Source organism: Tetrapisispora phaffii, chromosome 6 (genome assembly GCF_000236905.1).
Source record: "Tetrapisispora phaffii CBS 4417 chromosome 6, complete genome".
In the NCBI taxonomy this organism is placed as follows: Eukaryota; Fungi; Ascomycota; class Saccharomycetes; order Saccharomycetales; family Saccharomycetaceae; genus Tetrapisispora; species Tetrapisispora phaffii.
Window position 1 is genome coordinate 601611 of NC_016525.1, and position 15052 is coordinate 616662.

The 15052-nt window shown below is 33.1% G+C and overlaps 9 protein-coding genes across 9 annotated transcripts; 2 read left to right on the plus strand and 7 right to left on the minus strand.

Moving 5' to 3' along the window:
• Positions 1–108: 108 nt before the first annotated feature.
• TPHA0F02700 (uncharacterized protein) lies at positions 109–1233 on the minus strand (the record flags this gene model as incomplete). Its single annotated transcript, XM_003686136.1, has 1 exon — positions 109–1233. The coding sequence occupies one exon, from the start codon at positions 1231–1233 to the stop codon at positions 109–111; it is 1125 nt and encodes a 374-aa protein (XP_003686184.1).
• Positions 1234–1755: 522 nt separating this feature from the next.
• Positions 1756–2586, minus strand: TPHA0F02710 (40S ribosomal protein eS30; the record flags this gene model as incomplete). The annotated part of the gene is made up of 2 exons (XM_003686137.1): positions 1756–1944; positions 2584–2586. 2 exons carry the CDS (start codon positions 2584–2586, stop codon positions 1756–1758), a joined length of 192 nt encoding a protein of 63 aa, XP_003686185.1.
• Positions 2587–4007: 1421 nt separating this feature from the next.
• Positions 4008–5198, plus strand: SER1 (O-phospho-L-serine:2-oxoglutarate transaminase; the record flags this gene model as incomplete). The annotated part of the gene is made up of 1 exon (XM_003686138.1): positions 4008–5198. The coding sequence occupies one exon, from the start codon at positions 4008–4010 to the stop codon at positions 5196–5198; it is 1191 nt and encodes a 396-aa protein (XP_003686186.1).
• Positions 5199–5366: 168 nt separating this feature from the next.
• On the minus strand, positions 5367–6743 carry MEC3 (Mec3p; the record flags this gene model as incomplete). Its single annotated transcript, XM_003686139.1, has 1 exon — positions 5367–6743. The coding sequence occupies one exon, from the start codon at positions 6741–6743 to the stop codon at positions 5367–5369; it is 1377 nt and encodes a 458-aa protein (XP_003686187.1).
• A 458-nt stretch (positions 6744–7201) lies between these two features.
• COQ11 (ubiquinone biosynthesis protein COQ11) lies at positions 7202–8026 on the minus strand (the record flags this gene model as incomplete). Its single annotated transcript, XM_003686140.1, has 1 exon — positions 7202–8026. The coding sequence occupies one exon, from the start codon at positions 8024–8026 to the stop codon at positions 7202–7204; it is 825 nt and encodes a 274-aa protein (XP_003686188.1).
• A 698-nt stretch (positions 8027–8724) lies between these two features.
• GCD7 (translation initiation factor eIF2B subunit beta) lies at positions 8725–9933 on the minus strand (the record flags this gene model as incomplete). Its single annotated transcript, XM_003686141.1, has 1 exon — positions 8725–9933. The coding sequence occupies one exon, from the start codon at positions 9931–9933 to the stop codon at positions 8725–8727; it is 1209 nt and encodes a 402-aa protein (XP_003686189.1).
• Positions 9934–10366: 433 nt separating this feature from the next.
• Positions 10367–10966, minus strand: SEC72 (Sec63 complex subunit SEC72; the record flags this gene model as incomplete). The annotated part of the gene is made up of 1 exon (XM_003686142.1): positions 10367–10966. The coding sequence occupies one exon, from the start codon at positions 10964–10966 to the stop codon at positions 10367–10369; it is 600 nt and encodes a 199-aa protein (XP_003686190.1).
• Positions 10967–11355: 389 nt separating this feature from the next.
• Positions 11356–12237, minus strand: TPHA0F02770 (uncharacterized protein; the record flags this gene model as incomplete). The annotated part of the gene is made up of 1 exon (XM_003686143.1): positions 11356–12237. One exon carries the CDS (start codon positions 12235–12237, stop codon positions 11356–11358), a length of 882 nt encoding a protein of 293 aa, XP_003686191.1.
• Positions 12238–14144: 1907 nt separating this feature from the next.
• TPHA0F02775 (uncharacterized protein) lies at positions 14145–14570 on the plus strand (the record flags this gene model as incomplete). Its single annotated transcript, XM_003686144.1, has 1 exon — positions 14145–14570. One exon carries the CDS (start codon positions 14145–14147, stop codon positions 14568–14570), a length of 426 nt encoding a protein of 141 aa, XP_003686192.1.
• Between the last annotated feature and the right edge of the window lie 482 nt (positions 14571–15052).

Consider the following 15052-nt stretch of genomic DNA (forward strand, 5'->3'; position numbering starts at 1 on the left):
ATATAATGCATATGATAACTAAATCTTCCATATTAAGAGCATTTTGCTTATAATGTTGTATGCAGGTTTGACCCTGGCTATAGTTTAACTCCATAGTCCCCAATTTATTCAATTTGTATTCCCAAAATACTTATTTTCCCAAACAGTAACCCATTTAGACTTCATAGCGTCAGTATTATTTATTTTCTTTATAATTTTTAACATTTGCTTTAGAGTTTCGTTTAACCGTGCAATCACGTCATCCATTTCTTCGGGGTTAAAGGATGTATCAGACATGAATACATCTGCAATTAATTCATCCAAATATTCAATAGTTTTGACGTGTAGATTTTGTAATTTATCTAATGCAGAACCTTCATATTTAATAACCTGTTTTGAAGAATTATCAGATATAGATTTAGTAAATGATGATAACAGTAGTCTAATTAGTTTTACATTGACTTGCCAAGTCAATAAAAATGCTTTTATTCTTTCTATAGCTTCGCCTTCTTTGTCGATATCTGAATCAGAATCAAGTTCTTCATTAGCTTCATCTTCAGCTTCCAAAAGCATATCATAGCCTATCGCTGGATCTTCTAGCCATTCTTCAATATCTATTAAAATATCATCAGTTAGTGAACAGCTAGTGCGAATATTATCAGAGAGTATACCGACGCTATTTTTTTCTGCTAATAAAGTGAGACTATCACAAGCACTCCATATTATACCGATTGAAAGTAGGCGGTTTTCAGAATCAATAAGCGATTCTGAGTCAGTATCTTCTTTAGATCCATCAGCGTTCTCTTTTTCCAAAATTGAGATCAAATCATTGACTAGTTTTGATAGACCATTTAGAAGACTCAAAACATCCTTATCTAAATGTTGTATGAAAAATTTAGCATAAGAATCCTTCTTATCATTGTAAAATAATGGTAATAAACTGAAGAAATAAAATAAAGTATTGGTTAAGTTTGAAAGTTCAGTGAATACCGCTTTATCATTGTCATCATTAAGTAATTTCTCAGGATGACAAACGATACCGACTTTAGTTGAATATGCCTTGATTAACTTTGATAATTTCAATAATTCTTCTACTGGAGTCGATTGTGATTTCGACAAGTCAGTCGTGGAAGATATTTCGTGTAGACGTTTTAAATTATCATCTTGATAAGGCTCTACAAAATCAGTTCTGATCTTAGTTAATAAATCCTTAATATCTGCTTTGTTAACTGGTCTTTCATTGTTTTCAGCCATTACAACTGTATGGTGTTTATCTGATAAAATTTATTGATACTGCTGTATCGTTACTATTATTAATAGCGACTAAATTAACAGTTGATAGATTTATAAAATAGAGAAGGATGGACATCTGTTTCTTTTTATCTAAAATTTTTCATTAGGCATTGCAAGCCGCTGTCGAAATTGTCAATAATACAGAAATTACTAAATTGACAAAGTTGTATTAATTCAGCATTCAAGTCATCGACAAGATGACAATAATACAAGAATAATCTTTATGGGATAAGATGAAAAGGAGATCTTTTAATATTTTGATTTTGATTAATGTATATATGTACTTAATTATTAAGCTTAAAACGAAATTTAAATTTATATTTATATAGTAGTAAAAATAAAAATGATGAAATAAAATATTAACTTATCAATCAACTTGAAGGTATTTCTAATAATTTATGTTTATTATTATAGACCCCATTGCAGTAAATGGATATTTTTATCGTCCATTATTTCATTTCAAAATTAACGTTAACATATAAATTAAGCTTGGTTTGGAGATGGGTTCATCTTTCTCTTACCGTTAGTTAAGGTAACGTTGACGAATCTTCTGGTGTACAATAATCTCTTCTTAGCTCTACCTTTTGGGGTCTTTGGCTTTTCAGTCTTGTCAACCTTTGGAGTTTGAGATTTAACTTTACCAGCACGAGCTAGGGAACCGTGAACTTTAGCCTGTAAATAATTATAATTTCATATTAATGCGTTATCCTCATAGATAATCTTATTAATTAGAAAACATATCATGTTAGTAAAAACGTCCATTGTATATTCAAGCTGAATATAGAAATGTAAAATAATATAATGTAAAAATAAACTCAAAATAAGCTCATCACTTTAAATGATGCATATGGATTGTACACGTGAGTACACCTATAAATGTTTCTCAGAATACATAAAAACAAATCCATCACTTAACTATACATTTGTCTCACTAATAATTGAAACAAAATGCTAAGGAAGTAGTTACATCAACATGATCTCCACTAACTCAAAATAAACTGATTCAAATCGAATACACTTTGAATAAACCTCTTCTTATAATTTGTGTTTTTATATTAGCTACTCATGTAAGATAGAGTTAATCTTCAGATGATAACCTTCAAAGATATTTCATTTTATTAGTAAAGTGGATAGTGCCTTTATCGCTATATTGGTTATCATGTTACCTAAATAATTTGCCATAGCATATGTGACATCATTTGTGGTTAAATATATTCGATATTGTCTTTCCCAGGATGATTTCATATTATCTAATATTATTCCTCATTCCAAAATTCAGTAACCAACAATCATTCTATAAATTTTACATACCATTTTTAACTTTAGATTGGTATATGTGTTCTTGTTTTGCTTTAATTAAAGATAAAAGGAATTTTAAAACAAAAAACTGACACTACTACTTTATATATATGTATCTTTAAGATATCTTTAATATGTGTGTATCACACATATTATTGTCTTATTATTAAAGTGATGAACGATAATAAAGTTCATGACCCTCGAATAGAGTGCATAGTAGTGATTAGCAAGTCTAATCGTTGTTGCGTCCACTATCTTATCAAGCTTTGGTCTAGGAGCTGTACAAAAAAGTGAAACTTTCCAGTCACTGAACCACATCTGTTGAAAAAAAAGGATATCGGTTGGGAGGCAAAAAAGTATTTAGACAGAGGATTACAAAGAGATGCCGTTGTCCACGAGCCTAGAATTCACAAGATTGGCTTCCCGGCTCTCCCTGTCCCGTTGGAACAAGCACAAACGAGATATAAAAGCTGGACTGGGACATACCAAACTGTACACGGTTTCTGTATTTGTTCAATGCCACCAAGGAAATCAAATACAGCACCGTGGCATGACAGCGACTACAAATGCAAGTCCGAGAAATAATTAGAAAAATAGAAGAAATATGTCTGGGTGCAAACAATATGTGATAATGTTTGGGTGTAAGAACAGTCATCTGAAATAATTTACACGTGATATATTGTATCATCCGGGTAATGTGAAGAGAAACTAACAGTAATGGAGTATTATGATACTGTTATAGTGTGGTAATGCATAGTAACATGTACCATTGAGTGGGAAGAAGAACACGATTGTTATACTAAATAGAATTATGGTACCTATGTCACCATCTGCTATAACATAATATTCCATTAATCAAAAAAAATAACAAAGCCACACCACCCAAATGCAGTGTTCATCAATTAAACGGCAACGTATGATGAACTGACACTGTTCTTGTTTGCCTAAACGGTGTAGTCGACCGACCAGTTAGTTAACCAGTGTGATTGTCACGCTTCTAATTAAAGATAACGTGTTTAAACTATGCGTATTTGTGTTATAATATAATTTGGAACTCACTTGTACGTTTATTTTACTTGGGCTTATTCCGAAAACTAAGCATTTCGAAAAAAATATGAACTTCTTGAAATTTAGGATGTCTAACTATATGTGCAATATAATATTTCACTGTCTTCCAAGAGTCATCGCAAATTTCAAATTAATATAATCTAATTTAATTTAATGTTGTATATGTGATTAATTAATAATATATAAGATTGACATACTTTCAATTAGATTGAATTTATTTGTTTGTACTTGTTTGTTTCCAGTGATTTTTGCAGAAAAAATCATCGAACTGAAATTTTATTTAGTAATAGAATATCGTCCCTATTTTATAAGATAAGTGAACAAAGGCATTATTTTGTCTTGAACTAAATAATAAATCAAAATACAACATGCCAATCGATAGAGTCGAACCACAATATTTTGGTGCTGGTCCAGCATTATTGCCAACAGATGTTTTGAAACAAGCTTCTGCTGATTTAATCAATTTCAATGACATTGGTTTAGGGATCGGTGAAATTTCTCATCGTTCAAAAGATGCCACTAAAGTTATCGAAGATTCGAAACAACATTTAAAACAATTGATGAGTATTCCTGATGATTATGAAGTTTTTTTTATTCAAGGCGGTGGCACCACTGGCTTCTCTTCTATTGCATCAAACATGGCAGCCGCCTATTTAGGTAAGACTGGTGAAATGGCTCCAGGTGGTTATTTAGTTTCTGGTAGTTGGTCTGAAAAAGCATATGAAGAAGCTCAAAGACTACACATCCCATCAAAGGTCCTGTTCAATTCAAAGGATTTTAATGAAAATGGTAAATACCAAGATATTCCAGAGGAATCATTATGGGAGGATAAAATTAAAAATTCTAAGTTTTCTTACGTATATCTATGTGAAAATGAAACAGTTCATGGTATTGAATGGCCATCTTTACCAAAATGTATCACTGAAAGAGATGATATTGAATTAGTAGCTGATTTATCTAGTGATATATTGTCAAGAGAAATTGACGTCACTAAATATGGTGTCATTATGGCTGGTGCTCAAAAAAATATTGGTTTGGCCGGTTTAACTGTTTATATTATAAAAAAGTCTATTTTGAAGAATATTGAAAAGGCAACTGACGAACAGCTACAAGAGTTTGGTATTCCAATTACTCCGATTGCATCATATTATCCAACTGTAGTCAAAAACAATTCAGCTTACAATACCATTCCAATTTTTACTCTACATGTAATGGACCTTGTGTTTAAGCACTTGATTGCAAAAGGTGGTGTTCCAGCTCAACAAAAGGAGAACGAAAAGAAAGCTCAGTTATTGTATGCAGCATTGGATTCTCATTCAGATTTTTACAATTTACCAGTCGCAAAACGTGTTAGATCGAACATGAATGCAGTTTTCACTTTGAAGGATTCCTCTTTAGATGAAAAGTTTTTGAAAGAGGCTGAAGCCATAAAATTAATTGGGCTTAAGGGTCATAGATCTGTTGGTGGTTTCAGGGCATCCATATATAATGCTTTGTCGGTACAAACTGTCGAAAACCTGGCAAAGTTCATTTCAAAATTTGCTGAAGAAAATGCATAATGTTATGTATAAATAGAATACATGACTTTATACTAGTGCTTCTAATGAATATTATCTTTATAATGTAATTATCATTATCATAGTTCTTGATGTAAAAATAGTACCTAAATTTAACAAACCTGAGTATTTAATTTAAATGCAATTATTTTGTATTGATGTTATATAACCCTAAATAGCTTTAGATCTGGCCATATAATATATAATTTGGCCTCTCTCTCGCGGTTGTTCAGAAGCTGAATCATTGTTTCCTGTATCCACATTTCCTCTATCTAATGAGCAGTGAAAGGCACAGGAATCATTATGAGATATTGCCAGTATTACTTCCTCAAATGCACTGTATAATTTACTACACACTTTCCAATCTTTACTTTTTATAATTACCTCATGTGTTAATGATTCATTAGCTTCCTTTTCTTGAATCATTTTTGCAATGTCATCCATTCCATAATTTATTTGGGTATTGTTGTTAGTCTCTGTATCATGTGATTTTGAATTCATCAGAGTTCCAATTGCACTATCTTCAACTTCAAGACTATTTTCTATATTCAATTGTCCATTAATGGGAGTATCTCTTATGTTTTCGTCATTATTGCTATTCAGAATGTTTTGGGATTGCTGTGCGTTCGACGATGGTTCAGTCTCATCTTGTCCTAGTAAATTGCAGCTATAATTTAATGGACCATTCCAACAAATCTCCAAATGCCAATCCAATTCATTTATAATAATTTTTAAATCGGCTAAGTTATCAGAATTATCATCAGCTCTTTTATCTTTTTTAATAGCGCCACTTAGCCGTATATGATTGACGTTACTGTACCTTTCTACTCTTCTCATAAAATTATAGAATCCGCTACCAAATTCTTCTGTCATTGATGGTAAGTTGTACATTATTAAATTTTCATAATTTATCATTGGCTCTTGTATTCTCGCAACTTGAGTTTTAAATAGCAACTTAACTGGAATTTTGAAAGAATGTACAATAACCTTGTTGCTATTACTTGTTGCGACAGCCATGTTATCATCAATCATATCGTTCTCATGATTCATCGCAGAAAATTCTGGTCCGCTGGTATTTACAATCTCTTCGAATGTAATTGCTAACGCGCATACTGGATTAGGTCTTGTGTTCTCCTCATAGCCAGGAATCGAATTTTGTTTCAAGTTCCATTCAGGCATATCTTGAAGTTTAATAGTCATATTAGTTGATGAACCTTGGTTTATCACTTTATCATATCTTTTGAATACATTCGATAACGAATCACTATTACTCTCCATCGTTATATTATTTAAATCTCTAGCAGATTTAACGTTATATAATTTGAAAACATCTCGCGGTATTGTGCACCAAAGTTGACCAACATCTTGTTGTAAAACTGTACCATTATTAACTGATATCGATTTAGGTGTTGATATTATAACTAGTCTTTCGCTATCAAATTTTAAAATAAAAGTCTTTCTGATTGATGCCACTGTAGAAATAGTTGTTTTAAGCAATTTGTAATCATCATTGGCCTCTGTGCCATTTATGATCAATTTCAATTTCATTTGTTTTATATTTGACTTATCTGTCGTATATCTTTTGACGATCTTATCACGCTGACGAAATATATTTCAGAGATCGGTGATTATATTTTATAGATGATAGAAGTCGGATTTTTATTCTAAAGCGTTCTTATGATTATTAAAGGGACAGAAATGCCTCGCGATGCTCCAAACGCGTCAGACATTAACCACTAACTGCAATATTATAAGAACTATTCTATATTTTATATTACAAAAGCATTCTATTAAACGAATATGTTATTTAATACTTATATAATTTTATATGAGATAGGTCTGTATATTCCAATTGATCTTCTCTGCTAAGTAGTGTTTCTTTTTAAGTATGCAAAATATTCCCATAATATGGAAAGTTGTGTATAAGCTAATGATCTAGTACGATTTTTCACGATTGTTTCTATCTACAGATATTTTTATAGGTATTCAACATGTAGATAGGTTTCTTATATTTTTATTAATTCATCTAAATATACTACTCCTTTGAAATCATTATCCTGAATTTTAGTTATTGCATTTTTAGCGACTTGTTGTGTAGAAATTGTGGGCCTTGTGATTTGATTTATACAATCTAATTTATTGTTTAATAGTAATTTATTTCCACAATTTAAAACATCAATTCCAGTCTGAATAAAACTTCTGGTATCTGTAGAACCCTTGATTTCATCAAACATAAACCCTGGGCGAAGTATAATAGATCTGAACTGATTCTTCTTATTCAATAGATATTCTTCTGCTTCTCTTTTAGAGTGGATATAACCTTCGGGTATTAGTGGAAATTTAGTATCAGCACTAATGTATGTGAAAGAAGGTAAAACACTGCCATTCTTGGTATTCTTATTCGATATGGAGTTATAGGCATCAGCTAGGATCATCGCACTTCTCTTATTCATCCATTCATAGGAGAATTTAGAATCCTTCTTAAGTAGAGGATTTGGCAATTGGAATAATGACGAAGAAGTGAAAAGTGCTCTGATATTAGGTGAACCTCTTACATTTTTTTTATAATTTTCATTTTCAAGTAATATACCTAATGAGTGAACGACGTGTGGTTTATCAACTAATAAATGCGAATACGTAGAAGGATCAAAAACATTACAACTAACCCATTTGGTCTCTGAAATCCACAGTTTATCCTCCATACTTGTCAATATCGGTGGAGAACCAGACCTCGATAAAGCAGTCACTTGGAAACCCTTATTTACTGCTTCTTGGCAGATTCGTTTACCTAAGAAACCATTACCTCCGAATACTAACAGCCTCTTTGACATTTTAAAAGTTTTTGGATAATAAATTGGTACTATTAAAGTTTAAGATATGTAGTTCTGATGAGCTGAAGTGACGAAAGTAGAGAAGTAATCCGTCATAAGCTGTTTTATATCGTTTTATGTTTTAAAGTTTTGAACTTCCGATGAGGTCTCCATCATCGTTGCAAGCGACATACAGTAGTGTGATAGTGGTCGTAAGTACGACCAAAGAAGTACTAACCTAGCATGATGATTTAACATTTCATTGTTAGAGGTGTAATATTACAAATATATCCTCATATCAAGAGAATCCTAGTGTGTTAAAGTAGTTAAGAGTTTTATAGTACAGTACAGAAAATTAGTAAGAAAGATGTCTGAACTTCTAATTACAAAAAAGGACACCGTGAGACAATTTATCGGTGCATTCGTACTCAAAGAAGTCATTTAATATAGCCCATTGTTCTAATGAAAGTTAAAAACTTGTAACGAATAGAACATCCAGCTCAAGACCTAGATATAGTGATGATCTAGGCCGAGCGAGGCACAGGGCAGCTTAATAGATCATTAAAATATGATCAAAGTATTGAAAGAGTAAATATAAAAGGAAAAATTCAACAGTAATACAATTATAGTATTAGTTATCTATAGATATGTGAATAATGCAATGTGTAGGCAATGAGTTTCTCATTGATTACTTAGTGGAGGTCCTTATCTTTTTCTCGTTATTTTTTTGATCCTGACTTTGATTTTGGCGTTTCAGGTTCCAATTGAACATCAATTTGCTTATAATTGTCCCATGCAATACGATAGATGAAACTTGGAGCAAAACCACCAATGTTAGTAATATAAATATCAATGTTTTCAGGAGGAACATATGATGTTATTGGATTCAATGTGTCAAGTCTATTTTCGGGATCCATCTTTGGTAATGCACTTTGAGAACCACCAAATTCGATAAATTTTTCGATATCGAAAGGATATAGAGGGGATAATTTGTATAGACCAGCTACTGCAAAGACTGGTGTCTTAAATTGATGAGCACTTTCACAAACAGTAGAGACACCAGATGTGGATGTGCTCATACCACCATTTATAAAAACGGCCTTTGTACCGACAATAACTTTACCGACTCTTGACATTAGCGCAAAGGTAGCAGAGTCAGGGATGACAGTAGTTTCTATATTGTGTTGAGCTAACTTCTTAGCAAATTCGTGAGCCTTGGTTGTATTGTTTGGGAACCCTTCTGTGACTAGAACAGAAAATTTTCTGTTGTTGCGCTCTCTAGCTTTAATTAAAAACTTTAGAACAGTTTTAGATTCTGGGGTTGGCGTCAATAATATTTCGTTATCGTGAATTAAATCAATAGCAATTTGTTGGATACCATCATCAATGTTAGTTATTTCGTCGACTAAATCTTTGATTGCTTGAATGGCAACTTGTCTATAATCTGTTTTGGTCTTTTGAGAACGACGGCTACTTTTATTTGGTTCTTGATTGTGAGATTCATCTGGAATTTGGAATAAGTTGAACATGGATGAAATCATTGGTTCAGCAATGGTAGATGGAATAGTTTCTGTGCTAGGACTACTAGTTTGTTGTTGAGATTCTCTCAAATCTTCTTCTAGTTCATCTCTTATCACTGCGAGCACTCTCCTTATAACGTTACCACATGTGAATGCAGTAGGATGAGCTTTTTCGCATCTGTTTCCTAGATTTCTAATTTGTTCAATAAGTTCATTAACATGAGACCAACGTACTGCGGATATGAACCTTTTCAAGATTTGCAATGTTTCCAAAGCAATAGCATAGGATCCTTCGATATTTCTTCTCTTCAATCTTGCAATGAAAGTATCAATCATAACATTGATTTCAGCAGAAGTATTACCTCCGGCATTAGCATTTGCCAAATTAGACAAATTTATAGAAGACATTTTAGTTATTGTCTTCTCGTACACTTCAGATGCTCTTTACGTATTCTTTAACAATTATATATATGTGAAAGAAAGGGAAAGTAACAGCAAAAAAAACAGATAATAGAATGAATTTATAATGGCAGTTGCAAGTGTATCTGGTCACTCATGTAACACTGCATCATTAGTAATTAATGCTGTTACGATTTATTTTGTTCATTAAAACAAATAACTTTTCAACAATGAAAAAAATTGAGTGAACAAAAATTTTAATGCCATCGCTTTACACTTTACGCTGAAAAAAATTTTCAAACGCTAAAGTGGCATCAATGCTGTACATAAATATATGAGAAACACTTGCATAATAAGTACATGCATAATAAATTCATTATAAGGGTGCTTTTTACAGTATACTTTATTATTTTATTTTATTTCTATCTTATAAATTAATTGTTTATATATCACCATTGTAATCAGCAAAACGTCTCTTAGCCTCCAGCAACATGACTCTTAGTTTTGGATTAGCTGGAAATAAACTTAAACCTCTCTCGCAATCAGAAATGGCTAATTTGTATTGCTTCAACTTTAAATAGGCATCAGTTTTTCTCAAGAAAAGTTCAGGATCTAACATACCTGTGTTTAGGAGCATATCAAGATCTTGAATCGCGTCTAGGTTTTTACCCAATATTAATTCAATATCGATCTTTTGACGTAACATGAATTGCATATCTTGTAATTGAATCTGGAAAGCCTCATATGGCGCTCTTTTTCTTTGGGACATTTCCAATGCTAGGCTAATATTCTTCAATGCCTCTTGCATTTTATTCTGCTTCAAATTCTTGATACCTGTCTCAAACATAGATTTGATCATTTTAGATAAATTGTCACTTGGTTGTGGTGTGAAATTTGGATTAGATTCGGCAATAATAGCAGTGGTCAGCTTATTTATCTGTCTGATATTGGTGTTAGTTGCATCACTGATATCAGAGGTACCGATTGACTCATCCAGAGAAATTTGTTTAGAATTGGTGTTATATACTAAATCGGTGGACATGGTAATTCGGTGGATATGTCTTTGATCTGTTTGTGTTTCTTACACGTTCTATTAATTATCAGTAATAACAACAAAAGTTGTACAAAAACAGATGTTAAATACATAAATCTTGTTGTATATATACATGTATGTATGTAAGTATGCATGTATGTGTATGTAAGTGTGTGTATAGTTACTGAACGGACAATACGTGGGTAGTTAAGCTTACAAGTGTTGTTTCGGGACACCGCCTTTCCAGTTAACACACATGCGCAGAGCAAAAAGAGGAAAGCCGGGTCATGGAGTCCAAATTGAATAATAGCATTGTATAAATGATAGGTGACGATGATGATGTATGATGACTTGATTAGCTTATGTAGCTTGAGTATCGGATAGATATGGCAGAAAATCTATTCAATGTATTCCTTGTTTGTAAGGTTAATTATCTCGATAAAATCGGTTATCAATTCATACACCTCTGGATCATTTTCAAAGCTTTTCAGTGAAAATTTTGTACTGTCACTATTCTCTTCATCAATGGATGATGTTTCAATAAAATCTATATTTAATCTTGTGAAATGATGGATATTCTTCTGATATGTCAATTTGTTTACTTCGTTTAAGAATTTAACCAGTTCCAAGCGTAATTTTATCAAATCGTGATATTTCTTATAGACATGTTCCTGTGGTGCGGTGTCTTGTTTTTGTATATCTTCCTTTGTTGTTATGTCTTTATCTATTTTCCACGTTAAATCATTTGAGCCTGGATTTGATTTTCTCATCTTGGTCGATAATAAACTATTTCGCAACTCATCGATTGTATTTTGTAATTTATTAACGTTAATCTTTGAATATTTTTGTAGTGCTATTAAATCATTTTTGTATTTAGAATCTTTTGCAACGGTCAATTTTTTATTATGAACTGGTTTCTGTATATTCCCACGGTTATGAGTAGTATTTTTTTGGAATTGGATCAATTTTTCATTTATATATGTTTTTTCTTTGATTTCTTTCTCCAAACGATCCTGCAGATTATTTTTTTCGATATTAATTTGTTCCAATTGCTTATTTTTTGTATTTATACTTTGCAATAATTTATTGATTGTATTAATGATAAGTTTGTTATCATCTATTGAATTATTCAATTGAAGTAGTTTCATATTAGAGTCTGGTCCATTCGTATGGCCATTGTGAGTGTCGAAATACCCTTTCAATGATAATTGCTCGTTGACATATTTCAAAGCATCGTCTATATTATTGTACTTTTTTGGGTTAAAGTGTGAATCTGCCATCGGTGTGCAAATATCTATGTGACTATGTATATATATATACCTGGTCTATCAGTCAGTCAACGTTAGTGGGCCAGCTGTCAGAAGGTGAACATAGACAAGCGCAGACTGCTGCAGTGGCGTCTCAAAACTCTGTTATATCTGTGTGAAAGATACAGGTCGCCGAACTGTAATCATACTAAACATTCCGGATCTGGCGTGTGTTATGTGTGAGCAGACACAACACACTGTTTTGTCGAGTTTGCCTGTCGACTGTTAGCACGTGACATGCATTGGAAAACCAGTCACATGGCATAGTCGGTCTCAACAGACGATCACGTGCTTTGCACGTGATCGTCCAAACCTTGTTTTCCTTCTATGTAGAGTCCCCATCAACTCTTCGGTACCTCTCTCACACTACAAGAACCGACCGCAAAAATCATATACAGCTGAAACCACGGGTAAATGCCCTCAGTTAACAAATTAACGCGTTGGAACGTGACGACCACCCGACACCATGCGGGTGCCGAGCGGTTGTTAAACCATGTCCGTCGAAATTAAGAGTGCACACACCACCGTAGATCGACCGGAAATAAAAACTTGAAAATGAGACGCTCAGACACAGAGCAATTGTGCGTGCTGTCTCTAGCGTTTTGCGCGATATTATTTTCTTTCGTCCGGTTGTATACCTCTATTAAGAGATGCATTCTCAATAGAGTAACCCACAAAACAAAGAAAGAAAAAACCCCTGAGCGCGCACAGTATTCTGTCCGCAGTAGGATATTGAGGATTAAGGGTACCTACCGCCCCATACGAGCACCCAAACTACGTTCCAATGAGATTCTGTCCTCGCCGTTGCCTGTAGGGCCGCACACATGCGCACCCGCTCGGACTTTTCACGCGTCCGCCGTTGGATCTATGTCGGGCTCTCTGCATCTACCGAAGAGAGCGACAAAGAGAGAGAGGCATTATAATTCAAAAAACACACAATGAAAATTAGAAATTCGATATTTTAACCAAAAAAAAGTCGCTCTTTGTTCTCCCTCCCCTCTGCATGATGCTCTCGACAGTCATTCGTTTACGTTCTTCTGGTTTCCTGGTTGTCTGTCTTTTTCAAGATTCGAAGCATATTTGCTGTGCGATGCATGGTGCTCTCCCGAGAGAGAGAGCAGGAGGGACGAGCCTATCGCAGCAGCCCATCGGTTCGTAAAAGCGAACAGATATTTTTTCATTGTACAGACAAACATGTGCACATCGCACAAAGCAGCAATCATAGCTATGGCTGTCTGCTCTCAGTCGATTTCTTGCTATTGCCACTCTCCTTCTCCTACTCTGATTCTTTTTATACTAATAGGGTAATCAAATAGAATTTGTAATCTCTTTCCCATCGGATAGAGAGTATGCTATCTTCTTGAACTCTCGGTACGTCTGCAACAGTGTGTCGGTGTGTCCAAGCATGTAGCCAATTCAATGTCTATTACTAATTTAGCAGATGTTTTACCATATTAGGGAATGCAACACATGCAATTACTGATTCATGACTGTTGCAATCACTTGTCCGAAATGAATACTTTCATTTGTATTCAATGCAATTCGAACACATATATATAAGAGACTGTACATCGCTATATACAAGTTTTGATTTCGGTTTTGATCCTCTAGAGTACTGTTCTTAATTTTACAATTGTATATTATCTTTCTCTCGGACCCAAAAACTACATCGTCCAAAGTTAAGTCGACATATCTTATATAGTTACTCGCTTTTTTTTCGGTACTCTATACATATCTTTTTCCATATTATTTAATTGTCTTCAGGTAAGAAATTAAATTAATAATCAGAGAAAAAAACACATTTATTATCATCATACATTTTGACTGGTCAATTTCAATCTTTCTAATACTTAATTTCTACAAGTTCACAAACACACAAAATGCTTACTGAAAACGAACATATTTTAAATGAAAACCCAACTATTTTCTCAACTATTTCTAAAACTGTATCGGATACTATTTCTTATTTAAGTAGTATCGATAACAGAGCAAGTAACGTTGCTGTCGATTCCGCTCAAAAATCATTCGACGCAGAGCCTTTGGATAACTTGATCGCCGTCTTCATTATTTGGTTCATTGTCTTTTTCGTTCTATTGTTCTTCATCGGTTTGGTGGTTGTTGTCCTGTTAAACTACAGAAACTCCTCCAACAACGTCTACAATGACGATAAACTCGAGTACAATGAAGATGCTTACTACGACGATGATGACGATGATGAATACTACTATTCAGACGAAGAATATAGCTCGAAATCACATTCTAAGTCAAATGATGATATTGAAAAGCAATTATCATCAGCCGTTTGAGAGGCTGAAGAAAGAAAATGCATGAAAGACACATGAAACGCGGCTATCTACCCTACTTGACACAGACAAGTTTCGTTTCCCTAATATTTTTTTATTATTCACGGCATTGATTAACTATTTCTCAACATCTGCATTCAATAGTGTGGTTTTTGAGTTTTAGATGCTTCTCAACTTTGTTGCCTCCCATTTCTTAAAAAACATATCCATTAATGATACCCTAATTTCTAATTTTTAATTTTTAATTTTCTAGTAAGGTTGATCTAATTATCAATCTTTGCTACAGCATCGTCATTCCTTTACATAACTAATAATAATAATAATAATAATAATAATAGTAATAATAATAATAATAATAACTACCAAGAATATACCATTGGGAAACAAAACAAAGATGATTCTTTGCTCGCTTTGTCTGTCTACTCAAGTATATCAATATTCACATATATACATACAGCTAGTCGCTAATGTAACTCATACTTCAA